Source organism: Daldinia decipiens (assembly GCF_022478715.1).
Source record: "Daldinia decipiens strain CBS 113046 unplaced genomic scaffold F4813scaffold_8, whole genome shotgun sequence".
Classification (NCBI taxonomy): Eukaryota; Fungi; Ascomycota; class Sordariomycetes; order Xylariales; family Hypoxylaceae; genus Daldinia; species Daldinia decipiens.
In genome coordinates this window covers 36046-63661 of record NW_026054551.1, presented here as the reverse complement: position 1 = coordinate 63661, position 27616 = coordinate 36046, and the positions used below count along the sequence as shown (strand labels likewise).

The following is a 27616-nucleotide window of genomic DNA, read 5'->3' as shown; positions in this document are numbered from 1 at the left end:
CATCGTCATAACACTTTCCATAATAAGGAGAGAACACACTGCTACGGAATTCGAATCCGGTTGGTATGGAGTCCCATTTTTGGCAGCCAGAATATAAAGGGGCAAGATAACTTGCAACATTCAATACTAACATCCATCCCATCCAACTCCATTACAATTCAATCCGTCCGGAATAAAAAATGGCATCATCTACCTTAACCCGTCTCCCTGCTGAACTTCTTGCGTCGGTTCTATCTTACTTGGCTAATCGCGACATCAAAAACTTGCGGCTAACTTGCGCTTTCTTCCGAGATACTGCTCATCTACGCCTCACTCGAGTTTTTCTGTCCGCCAATCCCCTGAATATTAGCGTCTTTCACGCCATTACCGATCATGAAATGTTGCGCGGGGGGATTAAGGAGATCATTTGGAATGATGCGCGGTTGGCTCCATTAAATAAAATTTATGACTCGGGCTTCGAGGACGATTTCGAGGCGGATGACGAAGGTTCTTCTGCGGAAATCCCGCAATGGTTTTCTGATGCGTGTTATCTGAATATTGAACAGCTCAAGAAGTGGAAAGGGGGGGACGAGGATACCCCAGAACATGCTGCCTATGGGAGGACGAAATTTTCAAGAACAAATGGTGTGGCTATCGCATTATCACCCGAGAGCTCGCACAGAAGGAACATCAGATCTCCGAACTCGTTGTTGATGCGCATTTCCTGAATACCGGCCTTAACTGTCACATCTTCGACGAGCCGTGCGAGGAGTATGACAACCTCATAACAATTCTTCGGCGACCGGACTTCAAACGCATAGATCTCGACCTTCTTGGTCCGGCAGGCCGATGTGCTCTCTCTCCTCGCTTCACTGCCGCAGACGATCCGGTCGGTCGAGCTGAGCTTTTTCTATTTCTTGAAGGACGGAGGCAATCACAGAAACTTGCTCGTGGATATGCGCGATACCCTGGACTGGCGCGATAGGACCGAGAATGCGCGGCCAAAGGTCACTATCGGCGTGCACTTGCACCACCGATGCGCCGGACGGGAGACCCGGAACTACTTACCCCCTTTTAAGCGTTTACCTTAATAACTTTACGAATCTTGGTTCTACGAGTCTGAAAAAAGTACTATAATTTAAATGAGAAAATAACAAAGTTTCTTACTCAGGTTGCACGTAATTTGAAACTGAGTTTATAAGGATATTGAAAAGGATATATAGGTAATTACCTACATATACAAGTTCATACAAAATGGTATTCTAAAAGTACCTACAGGCATATTACATACACAAATATAAGTGCATCTCGACCAATTAAAGTTACCCGGTACGTACCCCCACATACTGCACGGCTAGCGTTGCTCTTAAAAAAGTGGCAGGATCTTATCGAAATCTTATCGAAATCTTATCAGAATCTTATCGTCGCAAAAAGCAAAAAAAAAAAAAAAGGTATAACCTAGAATTTAATACCATCAATGTCCTCGGCGCATGCTATTACAATAATATTGTAAGAACCAAAAGCCAGGTCAATTAATTGGTTCAATCAAACCAAAGTCTGCATTGCCCCTTTCCCCCCATCCGTTAGAAACAACATCTCAAGCATCTTCTTCACAATGGGCAAAAGGAAGCGCAGCGCCAACAAGGCCGGTCCCAATGGCAGCCAGCCTACGCAGAAGCGCGCAAAAACGGAACAGTCTCTGCCAAATGGCACCGAAGCTCTCAACCTTGACCTAGAAAAAACCCCCTTTACAGAAACACTGAATAGCGAAGCTCGAAAACGGGAAGCCAAGGTATACGAATTGCTTGGAAGTGCCGATAGCGACGAACGAATTGCTGCCGCCGATGCGCTCGTGACCGGGCTTCAGGTCTCCTCGGAAGCCGCACTTGAAAGGCATCTCGATAACCGACTATTCCGTGGACTTGCGAGCTCACGTAATGCATCCCGAGTTGGCTTCAGCCTTGTATTAGCAGAAATCCTGAACCAGCTGTTCGGTCCGAAGAACCTCGCCGAGTCGAAATATACTGGCTTAAAATTCGATAAGGTGTTGAATATATTGGTAGAAAAAACAACGTCTAGCGGGAATATCCCTGGGCAGGAGGAGAGAGACTGTTACTTCGGTCGACTTTTCGGTCTACAATGCTTTGTAGAGTCCAAGACCCTTTTTGATGAAGAATCGCGATGGTTAAAAGTCTTGGATCTGCTGCTGGATATGGCTGAGAAGAAAGTCTGGATGAGATCTCATTGTGGATGGGTTATCGTGGAATCGCTGCCCCAAATGGGACAGGACAGAGCAGAGGCAACGCTCCAGAAATTGTCTGATATTGGTCTCGGCAAGACCGCGGAGGGCATTGCTATCTGGATGAAGGCGCAAAGTTGCTATCCTGACCTGAAAACGCCGGCGAAACCCTGGCATGATCCTATGAATCCGAGTGTCCTGTCCGAAGTGGCTCGGATATTGAAGGATAATGTGGCACAAGACAACGGAGAGGACGCGGCGATCGCCAAAACTAAGCAAGGAGGCTGGAGCGCCCAATTACACTTTGTCTGGGATCTTTTACTTGCGACATTCCTAAGTCAAGAGACGGACGGGAAGCAGAGCAGAGACCAGCTGAAACTATTTTGGACCACCGTTATTGATGGTAAGCACTTTCTACCCGTGGCGTATTGACTATTCTAATTAAAATTCTAGATAGTCTTTTCTCCAAGAATGCTTCTGACGCGCAAAAGTTTCGGGGCTTTGTTATATTTCAAAAGTTCCTCCTTGGGTTTGCGACAGGAAAAGCCAAGTTTGCTAAGGAACTATTTACTCGGAATTTAATGAAGTGTCTGATGAACCAGGCTGCCAAGGAGGATCGATATCTCCATCGGGCTGCGCTGAAAAGTCTCCAATCGATCGAGAAAGCCGTGCAAGCCTCGCCAGAACTTCTGTTGCTAGTCCTAAACGAGCTAATTGGAAAAGCTGGGGCTTACGACTTCGACCAGCGAACGAGTACTAAGACTATTGAGAACCTGCTGCAGTGGGCTACTCCGGATAATGCAAATAGTGTTCTTAGGCTTCTTCGAGATCCCGTGGTCGCAAGCGAGTAAGTTTTTATATCATTCTAGAAATGGTTCAGTCGACTAACCTACTAGTAGTAGTGCAGCTAGCGATATCGAAAAACTTAGACAGGTGTATGCCGGCTATGTGTCTAAACTGGCTACCCAAGCAAAGCCTGCACCCGAAGTCTCGATCGACGATGAGAGTACAAATGTGGCCGAGCTTGGTGTAAAAGAATTAGCAGCATGTGCATATTCCGTACAAAGGCAATTTAAACCAGAATTATCGGAGAGATCAAGAGAAACGTTCCGCAGATTACTCGCGTCTACTATTGGAAAAGTCATGAGGCGTCGAGATGATGCCGAATATCTCTGCAATGCGGTTATCTCTGTCGAGCCATCGGCAGTGGATATGGGTGATGAGATAAAGGCTGAGCGAGATAGCGCACTGAAGGCCATACGAAAACTACTGAAAGCAAGCAAGAAATCAGATAGCAAGAATGCTGGGGCTTCAGTTGGCCTCGCTCTACTATATGCTATTACGATATTACAACTATATGATGGAGCACCGGATGCTATCAGCATCCTTCAGGATCTAGAGAGATGTTCCGAGAAGATGAAGAGCAAGGAAGGCGGTAGCTCGGAACTTCTGGTAGAAATATTGCTTGCATTGGTCTCTCGACAGTCACCAATGATGCGGCAGATTAGCGAGCAGGTATTTGAGGCATTCACTTCACAGATTTCCGCCGAAGCCCTCGAGCTTTTAACAGAGCCACTTCTTGCGGAGGAAAATCAGAAAGGGTACCAAGCCCTATTTGAAAACCTCGAGGACGAGGATGTAGAAATGGACGACGGCGAAGAGTCAGGGTCTGAAGATGAAGCCGAGGACATGGAGGACGAAATCTCGGAACTTGGCTCCGACGTTGAATTTATTACTTTAAATGGCGCCGAGGCAACAGCCGACGGCGATGACGACGACGACGACGAAGATGAACAAGATGAGGATGAGGAGGATGATCAGCAAGGAGAAGCAGATGCCAAAGAACTTGCGGATCTTGATGACGCTCTCGCGAAGGTCCTAGGAAGCCATCGCTTGGACAAAGACAAAGAGGCCGAATCATCAGATAATGACTCGGACATGACAGATTCTGAGATGATGGCGCTAGACGACAAGCTCGTCGAGGTCTTCAAGCAGAGGGCAAAGAACACAGGCAAGAAAAAGGAGAAGAAAGACGCCAAGGAGTCGGTCATCATGTTCAAGCACCGCATCCTCGATTTCATCGCTCTCTACCTTAAGCACGAGGCCGCTAACCCACTGGCCTTTAGCCTCCTCCTACCACTCCTAGAAGTCGTACACAGCACCACCGCCAAGCCTCTCGCCAACAAGGCAGCCGCGGCTATTGAAAACTTCTCCAAGGCCTTCAAGAAGGCACGGGCTGCCAGTGACAACAAGCACGAGCTTGATGCCACAGCGCAACTCGCGCTGATGCGCGAGATCCACCAACAGGCAGCCAAGGATGCAGCGCACGCCTACGGCCGTGCGGCATCGATGGCCAGTTTGCTCGTCGCATCGAGCCTTGTCGTCGTTGCCCCCGCCGGTGATCACGTCGACGCCATCAATGCGCTCTACGCGCAGACGTTTACCGAGTGCCAAAAGGGCACGCTCAAGCTACCAGGGTTCTTCTTCACCGACTGGGTTAATTGGGGAATGGGGCACGCGGCAAATGCCCAGCAGCAATCACAACAATAACAACAATAACAACAGCAGCAAGAAGGGGAGTCGTAAGAATGTTTACGTCTGGATTAGGTACCTACCTAGTTAACCAGGCAACCAGATTTGCATTAGCTAAACGGGTGGATATCCGGGCATATAGTGTAGTCCAAGATACCGAATATAGTAATATTTGTAGAACCTCCTTTCCGCTTGAAGCGTAAAATCTGGGCGTGGTGATTTCGCGTATTGCTGAGAAATGAGTTGCGGGACTAGTAAAGGGGGCGGGGCATGGATTGTGGAGGGATGAGAAAGGTGGATAGCAAAAAGAATGTGAAGACACTTATTAATATGTAGGTACCTAAGGTAGAAAGCCTATTAACTGCCTAACCTATACGAAAAAGTATTTCTATTATCGCCGTTGAGCTATCCGAATTTCTCACACCGGTTTATGTCCCTATGTACCATCGGTTTTGTCGTCTCGGCTTTTTTCCTCTCGGACCCCCCTGGGAGGACCATCTTCAACACCTAGGTCCTGTTGAGTAGAGGACTAATGGCTATTTTAGAAGTTCGCGTAGTCGCATCGTTTTTCTAGTTATAATATTTATTGGCTTCTGCTCGTCTGTAGGTGGAGTGACATAGACATGGAATGCGAATGATTTTATCGAGAAGCACAGATATTAATGAGGACATCAATTCCCCTTTCATGGGGTAATTGATAGTCTTCATCTTGACAAAGTAGGAGTTAGTATCCGGGACGTTGCGATCTGTCCCCAGTAGGTTGCGCCTTGGCCTAGTAGGTTCCCGTACTCTTGGAGTAAAGTGATCGTTATTCAATACTCTCACGATGCTTTAACACACCCATCTAAATCTTGGTTAGCTCACCGTTCTAGCATATACATGACAATATAATATACCATGTGGTAGCTAAGTCCTTCGGGACTCATAGCCGCATTCCATAGCCCAGCACAGCACTGGTGACAACATCATCCGATGACCTCCGGTTGCAATCTTGTATGACATTCTGTGTCTTCAAGGACACCATATGTACTATGCTGGCAGTCCTTGATGCCTGAGTTCTGTCTCTTCTGTCGCTTGTGCTATCGCATGTAATAGTCTCTGGACCTTGTTTGAGAATTGAAGAAATACGCTGGCAAGAGGAGTCATCATCTTCATTGTTGAACTTGCTATTAGCGTATTTGCTGCTGTCGCTATTAGTAGAGTAATTTGATATTGGACCTAATGCGTATGCACATTGAGTCATGTGCCAAAGCATTTATAAGTTGTGGGCTTGTTGCACCTATTATCTAGTCTGTTGAAGATAATGGAGAGTTGAACTTTAGCTGTCTTTGGAGAAGTAGGAGGGATGAGGATATTTCTTCGATGCCATGATGTTGCCCAAGAGTAAGATATTGTAGTGGGTGTCTTAGCGAGTGAGGTATCGCGACGCTCGTTACACATCACCATGATAGAGTAGCGCATGGCGTTCTTAATGAAGAACACCACTTTGGTACTCTTGAGATGGTTTTTGTAAAGATGGAGTTGTTAAAAAAGTGTTGTTCGGTACGGTTTAGCCACGATGTAGAGATGAGGCTTTAGTAATAAGGCAGTGGGTGTGTTTACATGTTTAATAGGTGTTAAACTTGTTCTGGGTGGTGAAGAGAGAAGAGAAATTGTAATTTCGTGTTTGTTTCCAGAAAGAAGTAATGGAAACCTAGAAACTTTTGTTGCTATGACAGTAGTTGCGATTCCTCAGGAACTGCCGACTGCCTGTTGCTACTGCCCGTAACTCTGACCGCCCAATCTACATAAGGTATGTATATATTAAGTACATGAGTAGAAGGAAGGTACGCTTGGTGTCTTATATTGGGGACCTAATATCAATTTATCTATCAGGTGGTATTTAAGGGGTATATTGATTAAACGACATGGATGGATTCCATACCTATAAAATGTCAGAGCACTAGAGAGCGACTGCTATATAACCATGAAGCCTTATTTATTGCAACTACTTATTAAATATAGCACGACAATGGAGAAGAGCTTTATTAGGGGGTTTAATTATTCTTTTTTTTTCTTTTTTGTTTACCCCCCCCGTTTTTTTTAAGATTTTTTTTTATCTATCTAATTACTTAGGGAATCTCACCTTGAGAAAAGAGAATTTTTATATTAAGATACAACACCTGGTTAGCATCCTGTTGCCTTAATATACCCGACTTATATGTGGGTTGTTTAATATTAGCCACATATCGGCGTATGGTGGTGGATGCAATGCGTGCATCTATCGCCTGGGTTGGCGACCTTTTCGGTGCATGTGCAGATTATACACGCACAATTATGTACCTTCTCGCTAGAGCTTGTAGGCTGGGCGCCGTGGCCGGCGGTATTGTTTGTTGGAGACATGTTTTCTAAGTGAAGACTTTCGGAAGAAATTGTAGGTTTTGGGGGGATATCTGCAATGATGTGGAAAGTAATGGTTATGCTGTGAATGACTATTGTGGTGTGAGATGTTCTGTGAGTGCCAAAGATTGGAGAGAATACTGTGATATATATAGGTTTATAATAAAGTTGTGTTAGAAGATTATCAATGAATTGTTTGAAAACACAGGCCACATATAGGAACAATACAAGTTAGGTGGTTTTCTAAAATTCGAAACTGTTATAGCACAGATCTTTGTATAAGATAGAACGGTGACCTCGTCATGGAACATAGCTTTTATGTGAAAATGATATATTGTATATAAGATGTTGCTTTAAGATGAAGGTATGGATCAGATGGGACAATGAATTTGTGGCATACTTTAGGTACCTAAAGATTTATCAAATAATATCAACTATACTAACCTAGTGGAATACAAACTCATAATCATTTAAATATTATTGTAGTTAAAAGGAAATGTGCGTAAAAAGCTAAAACATGTTATTGTACCTTGGGTATCTAAGTTACCGTGTATGGCAATGGCTGAATCTACAAGAGCTTAGAAACAGCGATACTAGGTATATGTCGAACGAAATACTGTATTAAAAGGTAATTTCGGCATAGTATATATGGTATCACAGTATAGTATCTAAAAGTATATTGACGTTGGTTATTTTCCTGTACCGAAGCGTCAACAACTCGAAGTTTAAGTATAGAACTTATAATCCTACTAGAACACGCCCTATAACTTGTAAAGAACATGCTAAACATGCCTATTTAATGTAAACGCATACAAGATTATCCGTAGCTGGAGAATCTTTGGAGCTGGGTAAGGAATAACGACTCTTGGGATGCCACGGATAGATAAACTGAAACAACATGATACGAGACCAACGTGTTTTTTGTTATCCTAAAAACGCCATTGGGCAAACAAGGAGTGCGCCTCTCCTCCGTTTTGCTTTTATATGAATATTATTTCTGCAAGGGCCGGCGTATCATAAGTCGTGTAGAACGCCACTCAACTCAAACTGCCATCCTCTAACTCGGGGGGGTTTTCGTCATGCAGAAATGCATACACCACTTTCAAGATCTACGATTGTTGAATACAGCCCGAGACACGTGTTGATACCTACGTAACGTATCTTATTTGATGGATGGGAAGACCTTGATTTGTTTCCTTCTACTCTAGTCTCCTACGAGTATGATATGATTATCGAACCGCCTCCTGAGAGACAGTCATATTGCAGCTCTCTAATTTAGCACCATACATAAATCCGAATACCTATTTGAAATGAATATAGGAGACCTAGTGCCCCAGCTAGCGGGTCTCACGTACAACCCACCAAGCTCTCTGCCGATCGGCCTAGGGGGACAGAACTTCACGCACTGTTGTCTCCGAGCGCTGAACGATTCGCTAGTAGTCCGTCCTGACGGGAACTTATCCTACTCGCCGACCTCCTTCGTGGCAGCCGGGGTTTCAATCGAGGATCTCGAGACCGCGATCCGAAACGACGAGTTTCCTTGCGGCGCGACCTTCAACGGCGACCTGAGTGGCGCTCCGGTCATCCGCATCCCGTATTACTGGTGCACGAAGCAGTGTACGGGATGGGAAATATCGCACTCAAATGCCATGCAGCAGTGGATAGGCCCGTTGGTGCAGTTTATCGTGCCGAGTTTGGCATTCTGTACCAATGTTCCACGCACTCATAGACTGGCGATCCCGGATTTTGTGTTTCGCGCCCACCCGCGCACGCTCATCGGTTTCGTGACGTACTGGATCCGGCTTCTAGGTGCGGTTGTGCTCATGACTCTCGACACGGTGGTCTGGCTTGGGATCTGCTTTGCCTTCGCGGGTCCGATGCTGCTGAGCGCTGTGTACGAGTACGCGCTCGATCGCAAGATACTAGAATTCATGGGCCCGCCTAATGGAGAATCTCCAACCATATCCATGCGATTGAGGGCTCAGTTGCTGTTGTCTATAGTCGTTGGGAATATTCGAATGGCCACCCTCGAGAGAGATGAGCTGCTGAAGGTGGATAATCGTCACCAAAGTACTACTTCCAATGATTTGGAAGCGATTCCGCCACTTACAAAGCGCAAAACGAGTAAACTGGTGCACAATAGTGTCTGGAAGAGGGTCATGGTGATGGTCGACGAATACGAGGCGTCGAAGTTGGACAGTCGATACCGGGGGAAGATTGTGTCCTTGCCGACTAAACTCAAGGCGCTTTTGAATTCACAAGCGAGGTGATGTCTGCTTGATTTCAGTTCTGCGGAGAGAACTGACTCTGAATGTAGCTTCGGATCAACGGTAGGGGCACCAGTATTATTTTTCCTGGGCGGTTTCGTGTATACTGTCCTCGACGCTGATAATAACTTGGGGGATAACGATACTGCCCACGCCCTCGCGTTTGGCTTGTGTGAGTAGCTGTTCTGAACTGTTCTCGTTTAATAGCTTATTGTATACTAATGACCTATCAATTATCTAGGGTGGATGGTAATTCCCTACCTCGCTATAATCGTATGTGTACACATTTCTAAATTGTTAAATATTCCTGCATTTGCTTTCCTTAATATAAGCAAGTGTAGAGGAAAATAAATACCTGGTCCCAAGTACCTGTTTTGGTATACACTCCGTTTACCACTACTGATCATATATGCTACAGTCCTGTGCGATGTTGGCATCAAATAGTCCTAGTACGCTGGACGGTATTGTGTACGATGGTGGCATGATGGCCCCGATAGACGACTACGAGCTGAGCTTCTGGGCGCAGTACCTCAAGAAAATCAAGTCGTATAAAGGTATCGGTTTCCTTGTTGAACGGATTGAAGGTTACAATCCAATCGAAACAGCTTTCGAAGGTAGATTTCGCACAGTTAAGCTATGGAAGCGGGGTCTCAACAAGCGCGAATGGGTTCAGGAGGCGATCAACGAGTACGCACTCTCTTCTGAATACCGGAGTGGCTATAGAACATCCCCCGACGAGCTGCGCAAGGCTCTCATGATGAACTACCAAGATTGCTTGTATGTTCTGTTCGGAGCCTTGTTTGCAGTGTTGGCGCCTTGCTGTCTCGCATTCCTGACGTCTTACAATACACCCCAAGCCGGACTATCCTGCCGCAGTCTGACCTATCTTGTCTACGCTATTAGCCAAGTATGTGAGATGGCCTTATGGACGTGTGCCGCACGGTTGAGGATAGAATACGGAACGCAGTGGTCGGAGACCAACCCTATCGCGAAGAGGATATGCTGGTGGGGACAAGTATTCGTGGGATTCTTTGCTATCTTCGCGGCAGTGGGTGGTACTACTATGCAGCTGGTAGGTGTCTATCGAAGCTGCGCTTGCAAGGTGAGGCCATGGTTGTCCTCATAAAATTGAGATAAATGGACATTCCCAAATCACCAAGTATTCGACTGACACCGTGGACAGGTGCCAGTAAGATATTGGCCTAGACTGAGCGACCCAGGCGCGTACATTGTGCTCAGCAATAACACCGCTGAAGACATAGAGGCAGCACGGCGCTGGTGGATAGTGACTGGCAGTACGGCCGTAGTTGTGGTCGGCATTGTATGTGCGCTTGCGTGGTGGCATCAACGGCGGCTACGAAAGAGGTTTCGTGACGAAGCGGATAAATTGGATATCGACGACTTGGAAAGTTAGCGAGGAACACAACATTTAGGGGCAGTAAGTTTTGGGATTGATTCAACGATTGTCGACGTATTTAAGTTGCCTGTAATTCTATGATTAAACGCTCCCTTCGTTTGAAGATAGAGTACATCATAAACTAAGTACCTACCTACCTAGGGAATCTATTATAAAACATTTGAAATCGTAAACTCTTCGCGATAGTGCTTGGCATCGTAGGTAGGCGTCATGGTAACTGGTTACGAGCGTAACTATGACCATATGCCATACGCACCAAATGATATATCCACCACCAAGCCATATACTACAAATCATCGATATATATGTGGTCCACTATAATAAACGATATAACCTTTTGTAAAACTGCGATGTTTACTTGGACTCCGTAGCAAGTATAGTTAAGATTTAGAACAGGGTATAAAACTTTTGCGAGCCACCAACGCCAATTCCGAAAATGCTAACCGGATCATGCTAGAGTGAAATCCCAAGACTTAAAGGCTTCTTTGAACTTCTCGACGTCCTGAGTCTCCTCTACGATAGACTGAACGACATCTTGCCAATAAAGTCGGTCTTCAAGGCCAAGGAGCTTCGCTACAACTCGGCGACCGAACTGGAGGTCAAAGCGCAGATTGCTATCGAAGCGCATCACTAACTCTTTGCTTTGGATGCCGGTGTCGCTATCGTCGGACCAAATCCAAAGGCGAAAGAAGTCAGAGGTCTCGTCAATGCCAGACTCCAGAGCTGCCTCCTCGAAAGGTGGATATTGGCGATTTTCGGCCTCCACCTTAAATCCGGCTTCGACGAGGCCCTTTCGAATAAGCTCCGAAGGGATGGGTATGAATTGCCAATGGACATGAATACCAGATTGTCGACTAATTTCAAACGTGACTGCGCCTAATTTGAACTTGGATTGCGTTGCCACCATGGCTTGCATGGATTCTTTGAAACGCACCATTTCCTGGTAAGTCTTATGAGCATCTTCACCCATCGAACGGATAGTGGGCTCATGAGGAAGAGGTATGATAAGCTGATGGCCTGGGAAAGAGAGTCCGGACGAAGCGAATGTATCGGAACTGGGCAATGGGCCTTTGGCTGTAGTGACGTAAGAGTCATCTCCTATAGCACAGACCATATGCGTGTCCACGTCGGTGTTGCTAAGACAAAAGAAACACCGATCGGGACCAGGAGGAGGCGACCGATCTTTTCGACGACGGATACGACGACCACCGTGGTGATCGTGGCCATTAGCCCGGTCGTCGGTAGAAATTGGTCGTTTTCTCGTATTAGTCCTGACAATAAATGGGGAGACAGTACTGCCAGGAGGAATTGCAGAAGGTACCTCTCCGGGGACGAGATTGAAGGCGTACATGGCCTTCGCTTTAGCCGCATTGCCAAATGGGGCGAGCGAGATGAATCGCGTGATAGGCTTTTGGTCCGAGTCGGGGCTACTTGGTGGGTGGAAGAAAGGCTCACGCTCGTAAAAGAAGTCGGCAGGCGACATTGAGAAATGATAACGCGGTTTAAGAGTAGCACATAGACCGGCGATTTCATCGGTGCTTGCGATGGAGGATTGCTCTTCAGGCGTCAAAGCCTTGCCCGAGTTTGTCCACACTTTGGACGGCCAGCAGGCTGTAAGCAGTATATCAGTAGCATTTGCGCCACGTAATACTTTGGCATCGTCGGCGGTGTGTAGAGGAAGATGCTGTTCCTTAGACTGGCCGCCGATGATGGTATTGTCGAGGATGCCACCTAAAGCCACGATTCGAATTCCGTCTGACGTTTTAGTAATACTCCTCTTGCCGAGGAAATGAAGATTCTCGCAGACCTGGATATATGAGCTTAGTTAGTTCTATTGGAATCATAAGGTTGTGTGATTTGAAAGGAGGGATGAGGCACTGCGAACGTACATCTTCACCTTTCTCGACGCGCTCAACGACTTGGCTAGGTAACGGAGTCGTTCCTATGGTAAAATAGGTCGAGAGAGGGACTTGAATCTCGCCGCTAAGAAGTCGCGAAATAGTATCGTCATCTTGGTCGGCGCTGAAAAGGTTGCCCGTAATGATGGCGAAGGAGAAGCTCTGTTTTTGGTGTAAAGTCGCGAGCTTTTGGAAGACAGACTCAAACTTGCCATTGATGCTGCCTAGGACAATACTTATAAGGTATGTTAGATATCAGCTTATTCACAATTACTGGAATTAGGTAGTCTACTTACATTTTAGCTGCCATGATGGCATATAAGTTGACATAGGCAAGCCGGGTTGGGTTGGAAGCTGTCTGAATCGCGACCTCTAATTGGCTTGCTTGATGCGATGAAGGGATCAAGTTAACCTTAGGTAGTTTGCATAAACGCAGCTAAGAATTAGAGGTCGGTAAGCACCTGCAAGGTAAGGCACATGCAGAAGGTTACGTCGAAGCAACGATAAGATTTATCGATAAGGCCATTAAAATATCTTATCTCCTTATCGTGTTATCGTAGCGTCTCTCCAAAAAATAAAAAAAGTTCCAAGGTTGTTGCGTTTTCTTTCGCGATGCGACTTGCAGTGGGGCAAGAATACCTAGGTTCTACCTAACCATCCAAACCAATTGCAAGAGCGGCAAGCACCTTTTTCCTTTCTATACTCAACGGGGAATGGTAGCCAAGATGCGCTCGACGCAGTCAGGACGTATAGTAAAGTCCTCCCGAAAGGGGGGAGGGACTCCTCACCAAAAGAATCATCGATGGGAGTCTTTCACTACAAAGATCTCCAAGCTACATTCTCTCGATCCTCTCCGAAGAGTACGACGACATGACCTCGAAACCGAAGACCTCGAAGCAACTACTTCCTACTTCCGAAATGGTATGGAGAAATGGGCCGATATCAATATATCCAAGGCTTTTACTTTCTTCCGGCGAGAGGTGCGGCCCTTCTGCGACAGCCTGCCTCAGATTCTACATTTCGAGGATAAGATCATGGAGTTATTGGTAAAATACATATCAATGCATGATCCGGAGTCCCTAGAACCTCTCCTAGATCTACTTACGGCATTGGCACACGATCTGGGTACTCGTTTTGAGAAGCACTACCCGACTGCTTTGTCCCTAATCACTGGGATCGCGAGCCGACACCAAGATGCTGCAGTTACAGAATGGACCTTTGGCTGCTTAGCTTTTCTCTTCAAGTATCTGTCGAAGCTCTTAGTACCAGATATCCGACCAACTTTCGACGCCTTGGCGCCACTACTGGGCAAAGCTCGAAATCCTCCCCATATTGCTCGATTCGCCGCCGAAGCGTTAAGCTTCCTCGTCAAGAAAGCTGCCGCGCCTGCAAATCGAGACAAAGCCTTGCCCCTACTAATCGAACACGCTAGATTAGATCTCGAAGGTAGTAGGGATAGTCGGCAATTCGGACTATATCATCATGGACTTATGACTATGTTTGCTGAGGCTATTAAAGGCCAAGGATATGCTATCCATACGAGCGGGCCCGAGATCATCAAATCGCTCATAAAATCTGTTCCCAATAACGAATGTATTTCTTCAGATCCGGTAACATGGACTGATCTTGTTTCTGGTGTACTTGTTAGTACTGTTCATCATACGACTGCTGAAACGTTTAAGCCTATTCCACAACTCGTAGCAGATATTGCAGCTGAAGACGACAGTTGTGCTAGTTACCCGTTACGCAATTGTCTATATGTTAGGATCATGGGAACTATATGCGGTGTTCGAAAAGGTAGTCGCATTAGAGATTGGTCGACGGTTCTCAACTGCTTATTGGAATCCCTCAAGGCTCTCTCGAAAGCCCCAAATAGCCTTGAGGATATCGACTCATCTGCTATATGGCAGCAGCTCATGGTCAATATAGCTATCGTTTGGCAACAGGCCAAGATGGACTCCATCATTCCATGTATTACCGATTTCGCGATCGTTATGACTCGGGAGCCTCTGATGAGATGGTTCATACCATTTTGTTCCTATTTCTCCGATCTCGATTCTACTAAATTCCGTAGCCTTTTACTGAAACAATTTCAAAAGTAAGTCATCTACAGTTCCCTGCCATATTCAGTTGCTAATATCCAGGATAGATTTATTGTGACGCATTGGTCTGAGGGTTCTAATGAGGAAATGTTGTGCATATTTCTACCGCGGATGGTAGAATCTCGTGCCCTGCCTTCGGTCACAGAACCTGAGAGCTTTTCTCTCCCGCAATCCTGGCAGGATCAGATTGTTACCAAGTTCGAACGTCTGGAGATTTCCCCGTTCCCCGAGCAAGGGAATTCGAGTGGATACGACAAAGACCCGAAAACATGGCGGGATAAATGCTTACCTAAATACTTGGGTCTTCTTCATGTCCTGGAGGCAACCACGGTTCGGCCTTCTACGAATGGTCCCATCGCAGAGCTGTTGTTGAGGAAACTCAAGCTTGCGCTGAAGCCCTCTCAGTCTTTAGCGAGTGAGGAAGCCCACTTCATCGTTAGCCAGGGATTTTCTGCGTATCTGCGAATGAGCAAAGCCACCGGGGAGATTGATAGTTCTCTAGAACCCTTGCTCAAAGCAGCTACTCCCCGGTACCGGCGACTCACTGGATTTCTAGAAGCAATGATTACTTACGAGGACCAACTTAATCACAAGAAGAGCTCCCCATCTCAAAGTGAGAGTAGTTCCAATAGCGAAAGTGATGAGGACCCTTTCATGAAAAGTCTCATTGAAAACTTACCTAGTCCATCGCATCGACATCGGTTAGCATCTTTGCAGTTGCTTAGCCGTCTCGACGCGGCTTCGGATGAGTTGGACTCTTTGGCAACCATGATCCAGACAGAACAAACGCCCCTAGAATTTCAAAATACTCGTCTTATTTCTGTTCACATACGGAAGCTGGCAGCAACTTATCCCCAGCTCAGTAAGGACTCGTGGCTCCGACAAGCAATCCCAAAATTTCTCTTTGGACAGATGACAGTGCGGTTGACTCCAATTTGGGATTCCGCGGTGGAAGCATTGCAGCAGATTGGCGAAGTAAAGTCCGGAGAGGAAGTTATATGCGATATTGCGTTCGACTGGATAGAATCACCATCCAAGCGATGGGAGGGTTCGCAGAAGGAAGCTATAGCTTCATCAAATACTGGCCTCACAGATTTCGAGTGCTGGAACCTGTCGAGTTTGCACAGAAAAGCTGAAGAAGCAGAGCGCGTATTAAAATGCTATTCCGAAATCATGTCAGAACATTTCGAAGTTAGCCAGAGTTTGGTGTCCGCCATGCCTGCTAACGCAAGGTCTCAAGCACTCAAAGTCTTCTCGGCTACGCCCGGTATAGTAGAGAAAAGATCTCGCAAATTAGTGCCTTACTTACTGTCGTGGACAAGAGATACCGAGGAGCAAGATGACAACGAAATCAAACCACCCGAGCAGCTTTCTGGCGGATCCTGGTCCCTCTTTGACAAGAAAGCTCTTTTGGGTGTATTTGGTCAATTCTCAAACCCCAAGGTGTTGTACCAAAGCCAACAGGTTTACGATGTGCTTCTAGGTCTACTTGCCAATGGTGACGTAGAAGTCCAGAAGTCTGCTCTCAAAGCCATCTTAACTTGGAAGCAGGAGGGAGTTAAGCCTTACCAAGAAAATCTAGAATATCTTCTTGACGAAGCCAGATTTAAAAACGAGCTGACTGTGTTGTTTCAAGGCGAACAGCAGATTCGACTGGAACACCGCTCCGAGCTCATGCCTGTACTACTCAGACTTCTCTATGGAAGGTCAATTTCAAAGAAGGGAACTGCAAGTGGACGTCATGGTCTTCATGCTACTAGACTGGCTGTTTTAAGACAGCTAAGTATTGAAGACATGGGGGAATTCCTTGATATTGCTCTTGGTGATCTTCGTGGGATTAGCGTTCTCGAGGATACTCAGCTGCGCGAAAACATCTTTGATGACGAAGTGTTGACCGTGCGAAAGCAGGTTGGATTTCTTAATATGATGGAAGCCATAATTAACGAGATGGGCACTGGTGTTGTCTCCTTTGCCAATAAGATCCTCAATGCAGTACTCTATTGCCTCATACTCTCCTCGCGAAGGTTAAACCAGAATAATGAGGACATAGAAGAAGATCTACCCGCACAAAGCTCCCTTCTTCGAGTTGTCAAGGGAACATCCCTCAAGTGTCTGATTGCATTACTTCGGAATGCCTCTGGTTTCGACTGGACACCTTATAAGGATGTGTTCATTAAAGAGGTTGTAAGCCCGCGTCTGGAGAAGCTTCCAACGGAAACAACTCAAGGTGTATCCGGAACCCTTCAATTTATTGCGACATTATCACAACTTCCGAAGACGGCTTTATTTCTCTCCACTGACAAACGCATCATTGGAAAGTTAATGGAATGTCTCAAACTTGAGAAAACCAAGGACGAAGTCAAGATTTTTGCATTGAGCATTGTACGCAGCCTGGTCGGAATTTCTCAGCAGCCGGCTATAGAATCCGAATTCAATGAGCTGATACGAGAAGAAATTCTAGACCCTAATGTCAATGCTATATTGGAAAGTATCGGCGTGGCCCTGACATCTAAAGGGGAAGTGAGCCGGGATCTACTCATGGCATGTGTTGAGTGTGTAGTAGAGTTATCTCCAGTTATTCAAAAGTCGGCTCATGTCACGAATCTCATTGACATTTCAGTTTCTCTTCTTAATCAACCCTCACGACGTGTTAATCCTAAAGCCAAGGGACTGGTCCTTGCAATGCTGGAAAATTTCATCAAGCTCGCAGGAGCGGATCTTCGCGCAGAGTTGAAAGACCAGATCTATTCGACAATAGCATCTCTCTTTGGGTTCTTCAAGGACCGTACCAACCGACAAGCGTTGTCAAGTGTATTGGCAGTATTATACCCAGATGACCCGTTATGTCTTGAATTATCTTCACTTTGTGCAGATCTGAATTCTTATGACAGCAGCCGTGTCGATGAACCAGATTACGAAAAACGACTGGCAGCTTTTAATGCTATTCTGCGCGCAAGAGATATACCCTACACTCCACGAGATTGGGAGCCGTTAATACACAACATGACCTTTTATATAAAGCACGACGAGGAGTATGGGATTCTGTCTGCGAACTCTGCTGATGGCCTGTGCAAATTTATAGAAACCGTTGCGTGTTCGAAGGGTGAAGAGCAGGCTAAATTCTATGATATGCTGTCAAATGTCTTGATGCCATCTCTATACTCTAATGCGCGGGAATCATCAGAAACTGTGAGAAGAGAGACTGTGAAGGTATTTGGAGTTTTGGTATCACGGATGCCTTCTTGGTCTCCAATTGCTGACCTTGTGGCAATCAACCCCGAGCCAGACGAGGGTGACCCGGACCCAAGCTTCTTTAACAATATCCTCAGTCCTGCAGCAGCACGTCAGATGCGAGCACTACAGCTATTAACCAAAGCTAGCCTGCATACGTCTTTGAATAGCAAACACTTAACTCACTTCTTCGTACCTCTCCTCGAACATTTTATTTTCGACCGAGAGGAGGGGAGTGACGACCATGGTGTGGGAGCTCAGGCTGCAACAACAATTGCTGATATAGCCTCGTCTCTAGAATGGCCACAGTATCGAGCCGTCCTCCGCAGATATATCAGCTATATCGAGTCGAAACCGGAACTCCAGAAACAGTTGATCAGGCTTCTCGGTAAATTCGTGGACACCCTCGCGATGGTGGCAGCAGAAAAACGTCAAGATGTGATGGAAGTTGATTCTATTCCTATCGTAGAGCTATCGAGGAAATCTAAATTGGCAGCCACAATGCCAGCGCAGGAGAAGCTGAACGAAGACATCTTGACCAATATCCTACCACCTCTTCTGGAGTACATTCACGAGAAAGATGAAACTACAGTTAGTTCGCGTGTTCCTGTTGGCATCATCATCGTAAAGATCTTGAAAGTGTTACCAAGCGAGTCGCTGAACCAAAAGCTGCCTGGAGTCCTTACGGATATTTGCCATATCCTGCGCAGCAAGGCTTGGGATTCAAGAGAGATGGCACGGAGTACACTTGCGACCATGACCTCGCTTCTTGGGCCATCTTATTTTGGATTTGTCCTTAACGAGCTTAGAGGTGCTCTCACGAAGGGATACCAACTACACGTCCTGTCATATACAATGCATACCATCCTAGTTCATGTCACACCCCAATTCCGGGCGGGAGATCTTGATTATTGCCTCGATAAAATTGTTAGCGTGATAATGGACGACATATTTGGTGTCGTAGGACAAGAGAAAGACGCAGAAGAATATATTAGCCAAATGAAAGAGATCAAGAGCAGCAAGAGCCAGGATTCGATGGAACTTATTGCACGAACTGCTTCTATTAGCCACCTGGTTGACCTTGTTCGGCCTCTTCAGTCTCTATTACTTGAGAAACTCAACCTCCGTATGGTACGAAAAATTGACGACCTATTGTCGAGGATAACTTCTGGCTTGCTGGGTAATTCTGCCGCTGATAGCCGGGATACCTTAGTTTTTTGCTATGAGGTCATTCAGCAGGTATATGAAAGCCACAAGCCGCGCTCAGAGTCAAGACTCGACCCGAAACTTAGGCGTTATCTTATCCAGAAAGGCGCCAACAAAAGTGGCGATCGCAGTACAACTAGCAAGTATACATACAAACTGGTTAGATTTGCCGTTGATGTTCTGCGATCTGTACTAAAAAAGTACGATGATATCCGTAACGCAGTCAACATTACAGGGTTCATACCAATCTTGGGTGATGCTCTCGTTGGAGGCGAAGAGGAAGTTAAGATAGCAACTTTTAAACTCCTGACCGTTCTTGTTAAAGTTCCGTTCAAGACCGATGATTCAACAAAGCTCTACAAAGTAGCTTCGAAAGAGGCTTCGAAATGTATCTCGGCATCTATTTCGACTGCAACAGATCTCGCGCAAAGTGCACTTAAACTTATGTCTGTCATCATCAGAGACCGCCGTGATGTTGCTATCAAAGACGCAGCCGTTGATATGCTCCTCGGGAAAGTCAAGGATGACCTAACGGAACCTCTTTATCGTCATGTCACATTTAACTTCCTGCGATCAGTTCTTGATAGGAAGGTTGAGACTGCTACTGTTTATGATACATTGGACTATGTCGGAGGTATCATGATCACGAATGACGACAAAGACACACGAGACCTAGCTCGGGGCGCATTCTTCCAGTTCCTTCGAGACTACCCTCAGAAGAAGAACAGATGGGCTAAGCAGCTTAGCTTTATCGTGGCAAATCTGAAATATGAGAGGGAAGGTGGCCGTCTCTCTGTCATGGAAATTGTTCATCTTTTGTTGATGAAATCTGCCGATGACTTCGTGCAGGAAATTGCAACAACTTGTTTCATCCCTCTGGTTTTCGTCTTGGTCAACGACGACAGCGAAAAGTGTCAATTAGCAGCCGGCGAATTGCTCAAAGAGATCTTTCGAAAGGCAGATAAAGAGCGAGCATCGAAATTTCTGTCGCTCATGCGGGCTTGGATAGAGCAAGATGACAACTCTTCGGTCTTACAATTAGCGGTCCGAGCGTTTACGTTATATTTCGAAGGCAGGGAACCTGCGTCTAGGGATCGTAAAGACTTGGACCTCTTGCTTGAGACGTCAGCTAATGTTTTGGGCGACTATTCAACTTTTGCAAACGATTCTGATTTGATTAACACAATTCTACGGACAATACCAATCCTTATAGAGAAGCACCCAGCAGTAACATTGGCACACGAGAGACTGTGGCAGTCTATCTCAAATCCACTCTCACATCCGGACCCCACTGTTAAAGTCTCAAGCGTACGGTTACTACGAATATACCTGACTGATTTCTACGACAATAATAAGAACGCTGTCAATAACCAGGCTATTCTTGGATCTTACGGTCTTCGGTTACAGCCGCATATAGTCGGACAACTGACGCTCTATGCCGTAGGCGTTCTTAGCCCAGCAACTTTAAGGAGATGGAAAAGGAGATTGCAAAAGAAAAATAGTTCTGCATCTTTCGGCGATAATGACGGGAAAAGTTTTATTGAGAACCCAGTAGAACTAGACGAGGCTCTAGCTGCCGATTTCAGCCGTGTCATTCTGATGCTGAGCAAATTCTTAGATATTGATTCGGTAGATTCTGAATCTTCCGACAACGACGCAGGCAGCTCTAAAGACAGCGAAGATGAATGGGGTGGTTTTGATGATGGCGAAAAGGAGAAGGCTTATAACATCACTCTCCATACGTTATTTGTCTGGTTGTCTGAAATTCTCGTTGAAGAGACGCCACCTAAAGCCGATGCCCTTATCCCTAAAGTCGCGGCACTGGATATAATATCCATCTTGACATCGACGTTGCCTGAAACATCCTTGCGACCCTCGCTCAACATCCTACTCACACCATTACACCATCTCACCGATCCCTCAATCCCAACACCCTTCTCGCTTAACGAGGTCTTCAAGACGCGATACGAGGGGCTGAAGACGAAGGCGGAGGAAACTATGGAGGTTCTACAGAAGAAGTTCGGCACTGCCGAGTACACGAAGGAACTGCTGGCCGTGCGGGACCGCGCTAGAAACCGTCGCGAGAGCAGATCGAAGAAGAGGAAGATCGAGGCTGTGACGCAGCCTGAGCGCTTCGGCCAGTGGAAGAAGGGCCGTCTGGACAAGAAAGTCAAGCGCAAGAAGGAGAGAGGGTTGGAGAACCGGAATCGTCGGAGAGAGTATTAGGGGAGCTATTGGGTGGTGTGTGTTTATTTGTTATGCCATGCTTAAAGCGTGGCTGGTGTTAGTGAGGCACGTTTAAAATAGGGAAATGGGATAATTTAATTTAATTTCGTATATGCAGGAATGTGAAATGATATTAACTGTTCTTTTATTATGAACGTCATGGGGCTTCCATAGGTTTTCACTACTTCTAAAGTTGGTAGTTATTTGAACTTCGATTTTCTTTTTCTAAGAGGTACGAAGTAGATTATCGCTTTTAGCCTAGGACCTGACCCGCGGTACACTGCTACTTCACTATAAAGAAGGTAATAGGTATCGCACTATTATTAACATCTTTGATAATCGGTATAGTAGAGGGGATATAGTATAATACATGAGTGGGGTGTATATACAGAACGCCAAGGGAATGTACCAGATACTCGATATTGTTAACAAGTTCCTCGAGCCTCAATTTTGACGTCTGGTGATAATCCTTCCTCGATAGCGCGATAAATTCTGGGTCCTCTAGGCTTGCTAGTTGTTTTTAGGTGCTATCATTTGCTCGTAATAGTATTCGAGATTCATGGGCGCTCCTCTTGCCTCCGGATAGCTATGACCACTCTGGAACGGGCCTTCGTATGAGAAGACATGTTCGCAAGTCAATATATGGGATGGAATCGATAAGTAGGAAATCAATTCCTCATCTCATGGGCGCTAAACATCAACTCTAACGAGTTAGGGATATGAGTTCCTATCTTGAACTGGCCTCGAGAACATCACATGCAATAAAAGAGCCTTTGGAGACCATTCCGCAAATTTGGTAGCATATCATTAATGATAGCTAGCGCTTCATTCGTTCGGCTGGTTGCGCTCGAGTTATACGGCGATAGTAGTGGAAAGGTCGCGCTTCGGGTATTCGCTGATTTCCACTTGAATTGGCATCGACGCTGTGCGAAGTGACGGGTATTTTATCCACTTATCTCGCGATTCTCTCATAGCTCGATTCCATAGTGGGCTTTATCTATGATCGTGACTCAGTTTAAAAGTTGTAGCTATTTAGCTGTGCTGCTATCGGCTATTGGCGTCGTGTTGATGGGACTTCATTGGCGTGCTGAGTGCTGTCTACTGACGGGCCAGCGCCCGTGTTCCCCAACAACGCCGAGGTTGTAGGTGTCGGATCTGTAGATTGTGATGAGGAATCCCTCGCCTCTCGCGAGAGCGAAGCCTCGTCTAAATCGTCGTCCTGCTCGTTTTCCGCGGAATCCTCTTCGACGCTGTTCCTAGCGGCAGCAATATTTCGCTTTCGCTTTCGATTGCTTACGGTCTCGTCTTCCCAGAATTCAACATCGCCGGTCTCGCCAAGAGTACCTCTCTTCACTAGTTGGCCCCTCTCTTTCATAAGATCTTCGATAGTCATCTTGCGATCGCCGAAGATCTTCAAGTGGTCGCTGATGACGTGGCGATTGCGACAAGATGGGCAGGTGATGAGTACCGATCCATGATGGTAGCCCTGTTTCGATATTTCATGTGTGGAGCGGTCGCCGCAAGGTACGCAAGTAAATGTTAGTTCATAGTGAGGATCGATACGCTTTGGCGGATAATGCTTCCTAACGGTCGATGCCGAGGTCGAAGGTCTCGAGGTAGGTGGTCTAGGTATGGCATGAGCAAACCGATAGGCAATTGGTGAGTTCAGTGATATGCGGGGACGGAGATTGAGGACGGAGGGGGAGACAGCTCCTAGGGAGCGGAGAGTTGAATTAAATAATAAGCGGGATTTTGATCTGGAAGCCATATTGCGATGCGGTTGGAATAGATATAAAATATCAAATACGAACTTTGTTAACGGATGTTATTAACAGATGTATTAAACCAATTACGTATGGGTGTCGGCTACCTACGTAATAAGTTTTTATTATTAGATAATCCGATAAGGCATATGCAAGGGCCAATAAGTCTATCGATAAGATTACAGCCTAGGCGGTAGGGCGGTAGGGCGGTAACTAAGATATTCCTGGCCGAAATCGAGGGGCAATTAAGGTTACATACAACCCAAGCGATATCCCACGTCTTGTGGCGCGTGGACCAAGTACCAAACATTAAAGCACGAAAGTACGAAAGCACGTCGTGTTGAATACTTAACCCAATTCCTTCCGTAGCAACTAGAAGGAGCTTCTTCTATACAACGCCGAAATGCAAGCGGAGCAGTGAAACAACTTTGATAGTTGCCGTTATACACGGTAGCAACTATAACGTTAACAACCGTAACCGTGTGGCGACTTCTTAGACTTCTTACTTTTTACTTCTTTTTCCATTCTCCATTCTCCATTTTCCCATTTTCCATTTCCAATGTTGTATTGCTTGAGCATCTTTTATAATTTAGCATGAACTCTTTCAAGTTATTTCGCTTAGCAGAGATGCATCACTAGTTCGCTGCATTCCATTAATGAGTCTCGCATTAATACTTCCCACCTGCATCCACATCCAGCCTTACTTCGTTATACCTAGCCTTGCCATATTTCACATGCGCAACACGCAACACGCAACACTCAACAGATTATAACTTGATAGACACGAGACTATGAAAAATGATTAGTGGCCGAGGAGGTTCCATGATGCGAGGTGGCCGTATTCGGCCTCCTCGAAGGGTAAGTCGTGTCTTCCGAACCCATATCCCCTTTAACCTGAGTCTTCTTCTCGATACAGTTCTGAGAGTATCGTTCAAGTCTCTAGCCCTCTGGACGAGTTCTCGTGGTTCCTGATGATCCATGAAACCACTCCGTCGGTTCGTGCTGTCTCTTGAATATTGCGCAAAGCCTCCTTGGCCTATCTTTCTACCTTCTACCTATGCTCGATCTCCCTAGCCTTCCTCTCTACCCCCCGCCTCTGCATTGCATTGTCATCTAGTAATATTCTAATGATTTCGTTATAGCCTACGAACCAGTCTAGTAATACCGACGAATTTGAACAGTGCTGGGAGAAGCTCCGCCAAGCCTTGCGCGATATACATCTGCGTAATGCTGGCAAGCTTTCCTTCGAACAACTCTACCGATATTCGTATAAGATTGTGCTTAAAAAGGCAGGCCATAAGCTTTATGATAGGGTCAAGGAATTCGAAGAACAATGGTTTGCGGACGAGGTGATACCTCCTATACGGAGTCTCATTACCAGCAACTTCATTAGCGTTACGCTCGAAGAAGTCACCGGAACAAGCGTAGTGGAACGACGTGCTATGGGTGAGAAGTTTATAAAGGGGATTCGCACCTCGTGGGAAAACCACAACTTTTCGATGAACATGATTGCCGATGTCCTTATGTACCTTGAACGCGGTTATGTTCAGGATCATAGCAGACCCTCGATTTATACCACAACCATCGGTCTGTTTCGCGATCATATCCTCAAGTCAACCCTCAAACAGAACGGGGTTGACTACCCTATATTCGATATTCTTAATGCCACTATCATTGACCAGATCAACATGGAAAGAGAGGGTGATGTTATTGATAAGGCGTTGCTTCATAGTTGTGTTTCGATGTTTGAGGCTCTCTTCGAAACGGACGAAGAAAATGACAATGAGCAGCTTTATGTGACTACCTTCCACCCCACCTACATCAACAGCAGTGAGGCCTTCTACCGGACCGAGTGCGAAAAGCTTCTTCGTGAGGGCGATGCCAGCGCGTGGCTTAGATATACTCAGAGACGTCTCGCTGAAGAGGCCGAACGATGTCAGACCACGGTTTCTCCATTATCTCTACAGAAGATCACGCAAGTAGTCGAACAGGAATTAATTGTCAAACATATGGATGAATTCCTTGGTATAGAAGGAAGTGGTATCAATGCGATGCTTGACAACGACAGGCTCGAGGATCTTAGCATTCTTTACCAGCTCATATCGCGTGTCGATCCGAAAAAGGCGGTCTTGCGCAAGGCTCTTTCTATCCGGGTTATCGAACAAGGTACCGAAATAGAGCAGACACTCAAGAATACCGATTTCAGCATAGCGCAACAAGCAGATGCAGAGGAGCCAGCAGATGGCGCAGAAAAGTCCAAACCGAAGACGTTGAATGCTGCAGCGCAGCAAACTGCAGCCGCTATCAAATGGGTTGATGATGTCTTGGTGCTCAAAGATAAGTATGATGGATACTGGAGAACATGTTTCGAAGAGGATCTCATCTTACAGACGGCATTAACGAAGAGCTTCGCCGACTTCATCAACGCATTCAATAGAAGTTCGGAATATGTCTCGCTTTTTATTGATGACAATCTCAAACGAGGTATTAAAGGCAAGACTGAGGCTGAAGTTGATATTGTCCTCGACAAGGCGATAACTCTGCTTCGATATCTCGGCGAGAAGGACAAGTTCGAGCAGTATTACCAAAAACATCTAGCCCGTCGATTATTACATGCCAAATCCGAAAGTCAAGAGGTCGAGCAAGAGATGATTTCACGCATGAAGCGAGAGCTAGGTAATAATTTCACACAGAAATTTGAGGGTATGTTTAGAGATATGCGTACCTCTAAAGAGGAGACAGAGAATTATCGCGATCATATCCGCGGCCTTGGCGATGTGGATGAGAAACATATCGAGTTCAACATCAGTGTTCTTGCCGGCAACAATTGGCCCAAGGAAATCATGGGTCGCACTGGCCTCGCAGATGGGTCCAGAGGCAAGATCATCTATCCACGTGAGATCCAGGGACTTCAAGATAGTTTCTTTAAGTTCTACAGTCTAAACCGTAACGGTCGCGTTCTCACTTGGGTCGCAAGCGCAGGGAGTGCGGATATTAAATGCGTATTTCCAAAGATTCCTGGCAAGGCCTCTGGACCCCTCAGCAAAGAGCGTCGCTACGAACTCAACGTGTCAACATATGGTATGATTGTGCTCATGCTTTTTAACGACGTCGCCGAAGACGAGTGGCTATCGTTTGAGCGTATCCAAGAAGAAACGAACATCCCACAGTCTGATTTAATTAATGTGTTGACATCACTGTCGGTGATTAAAGCATACCGCATTCTCCTAAAGGAGTCGCAGACAAAAGCAGCGGCTAAACCTGGCGATAGATTTACATTCAATCGCGAGTTCACTAGCAAGGCAATCAAGATTAAGGTGCCTTCGGTAAATGCTGCTAATAGGGTAGAAAACGACGAAGAACGCAAGGAGACAGACCAGAAAAATGAAGAGACAAGAATGTATGTCACTGATGCTGCTGTCGTCCGTATAATGAAGTAAGTCCAACGTGAATACATAGAATGGGGAATATAACTAACCTACCTACCTAACAAGGCAACGTAAGGAGCTTGGCCATTCCCAGCTCATTACAGAAGTTATCCAGGTCCTGGCCAGCCGGTTCAAGCCAGATATCCCGCTTATTAAGCGTCGAATTGAAGCATTAATAACCCGCGAATACCTTGATCGAGCAGAGTTAGCCGATGGCTCTCCGGCCTACCAATATGTAGCCTAGTGACTTATAAATCTCATTCCCCAGAGATTGGCGCCAGAGGGCTCAATAGCGCAGTGGTCTTATAAGGAAGATTAATCAAGTCCTTAGCCAGAAGACACTCGCAAAAGTGCGCGCAGTGACGTTGTATATAATCTTTACGAGCTTAGCAGATTCGTGTTCCCTCGAATGGGCACCGCGTCTCGACCACAATTATTCCGCAGCTTGGAGTTCGATGGGACGTCGGCGTTACGGATATTGTGGATACGAGAATAGTTCCCTGGGTTTAGATCAGGGTAAACGGCAAACCCCTTTTCTATTTGGGAAGATAAGCCGTAGCCCCTGAAGTCGCATTATATTGCATAGCAGTTGCGAAAGGGGCGATTCAAAACACCAGAATGACTGCATTTAGCTCATAAATATGATATTATGCTGTACATAAGCTTACGATAATTACCATGGTAGAAATAGCATAGATAATGAATGTGGGAGTTCGATTAGATTCCCGCTTCTCTGCCATTAGAAGCTCGACGATCAAGTGAGACCTCCTTAATCTAGCAAAACTCGTAGCATCTGGACCTTTGCCGCTCACATTGCACAATCCTTTTGTCTGCGATTATTCACCTTTGTTCGCTCGCGCGAGATCACGGACATTCCTACTAACCAAAGGAAATAACAGCAATGTCTTTTCCAAGGACCTGAAAACAATTTCATTGTTAGGGATTTGGT

The 27616-nt window shown here is 46.0% G+C and overlaps 7 protein-coding genes across 7 annotated transcripts; 5 read left to right on the top strand and 2 right to left on the bottom strand.

Moving 5' to 3' along the window:
• F4813DRAFT_351678 (uncharacterized protein) lies at positions 1 to 991 on the top strand. The gene has a single exon (XM_049242438.1). It carries the CDS (start codon positions 180 to 182, stop codon positions 705 to 707), a length of 528 nt encoding a protein of 175 aa, XP_049101659.1. The 5' UTR covers positions 1 to 179; the 3' UTR covers positions 708 to 991.
• A 462-nt stretch (positions 992 to 1453) lies between these two features.
• Positions 1454 to 5068, top strand: F4813DRAFT_351676 (DNA polymerase phi-domain-containing protein). The gene is made up of 3 exons (XM_049242437.1): positions 1454 to 2621; positions 2672 to 3065; positions 3118 to 5068. Exons 1-3 carry the CDS (start codon positions 1595 to 1597, stop codon positions 4766 to 4768), a joined length of 3072 nt encoding a protein of 1023 aa, XP_049101658.1. The 5' UTR covers positions 1454 to 1594; the 3' UTR covers positions 4769 to 5068.
• A 2959-nt stretch (positions 5069 to 8027) lies between these two features.
• Positions 8028 to 10810, top strand: F4813DRAFT_379528 (uncharacterized protein; the record flags this gene model as incomplete). Its single annotated transcript, XM_049245468.1, has 6 exons — positions 8028 to 8085; positions 8450 to 9395; positions 9447 to 9568; positions 9638 to 9669; positions 9815 to 10498; positions 10580 to 10810. 6 exons carry the CDS (start codon positions 8028 to 8030, stop codon positions 10808 to 10810), a joined length of 2073 nt encoding a protein of 690 aa, XP_049101657.1.
• Positions 10811 to 11021: 211 nt separating this feature from the next.
• F4813DRAFT_322136 (CwfJ C-terminus 1-domain-containing protein-like protein) lies at positions 11022 to 13137 on the bottom strand. Its single transcript, XM_049241015.1, has 3 exons — positions 13008 to 13137; positions 12703 to 12946; positions 11022 to 12620 (listed from the first exon to the last, which is right to left on the bottom strand). Exons 1-3 carry the CDS (start codon positions 13019 to 13021, stop codon positions 11262 to 11264), a joined length of 1617 nt encoding a protein of 538 aa, XP_049101656.1. The 5' UTR covers positions 13022 to 13137; the 3' UTR covers positions 11022 to 11261.
• A 173-nt stretch (positions 13138 to 13310) lies between these two features.
• On the top strand, positions 13311 to 21697 carry F4813DRAFT_322107 (armadillo-type protein). Its single transcript, XM_049241014.1, has 2 exons — positions 13311 to 14809; positions 14861 to 21697. Exons 1-2 carry the CDS (start codon positions 13425 to 13427, stop codon positions 21474 to 21476), a joined length of 8001 nt encoding a protein of 2666 aa, XP_049101655.1. The 5' UTR covers positions 13311 to 13424; the 3' UTR covers positions 21477 to 21697.
• Positions 21698 to 22527: 830 nt separating this feature from the next.
• On the bottom strand, positions 22528 to 23244 carry F4813DRAFT_387182 (DNL zinc finger-domain-containing protein; the record flags this gene model as incomplete). Its single annotated transcript, XM_049246527.1, has 1 exon — positions 22528 to 23244. One exon carries the CDS (start codon positions 23242 to 23244, stop codon positions 22528 to 22530), a length of 717 nt encoding a protein of 238 aa, XP_049101654.1.
• Positions 23245 to 23538: 294 nt separating this feature from the next.
• F4813DRAFT_322092 (Cullin-domain-containing protein) lies at positions 23539 to 27113 on the top strand. The gene is made up of 4 exons (XM_049241013.1): positions 23539 to 24097; positions 24183 to 24234; positions 24382 to 26675; positions 26734 to 27113. Exons 2-4 carry the CDS (start codon positions 24211 to 24213, stop codon positions 26909 to 26911), a joined length of 2496 nt encoding a protein of 831 aa, XP_049101653.1. The 5' UTR covers positions 23539 to 24097; positions 24183 to 24210; the 3' UTR covers positions 26912 to 27113.
• Positions 27114 to 27616: the final 503 nt, after the last annotated feature.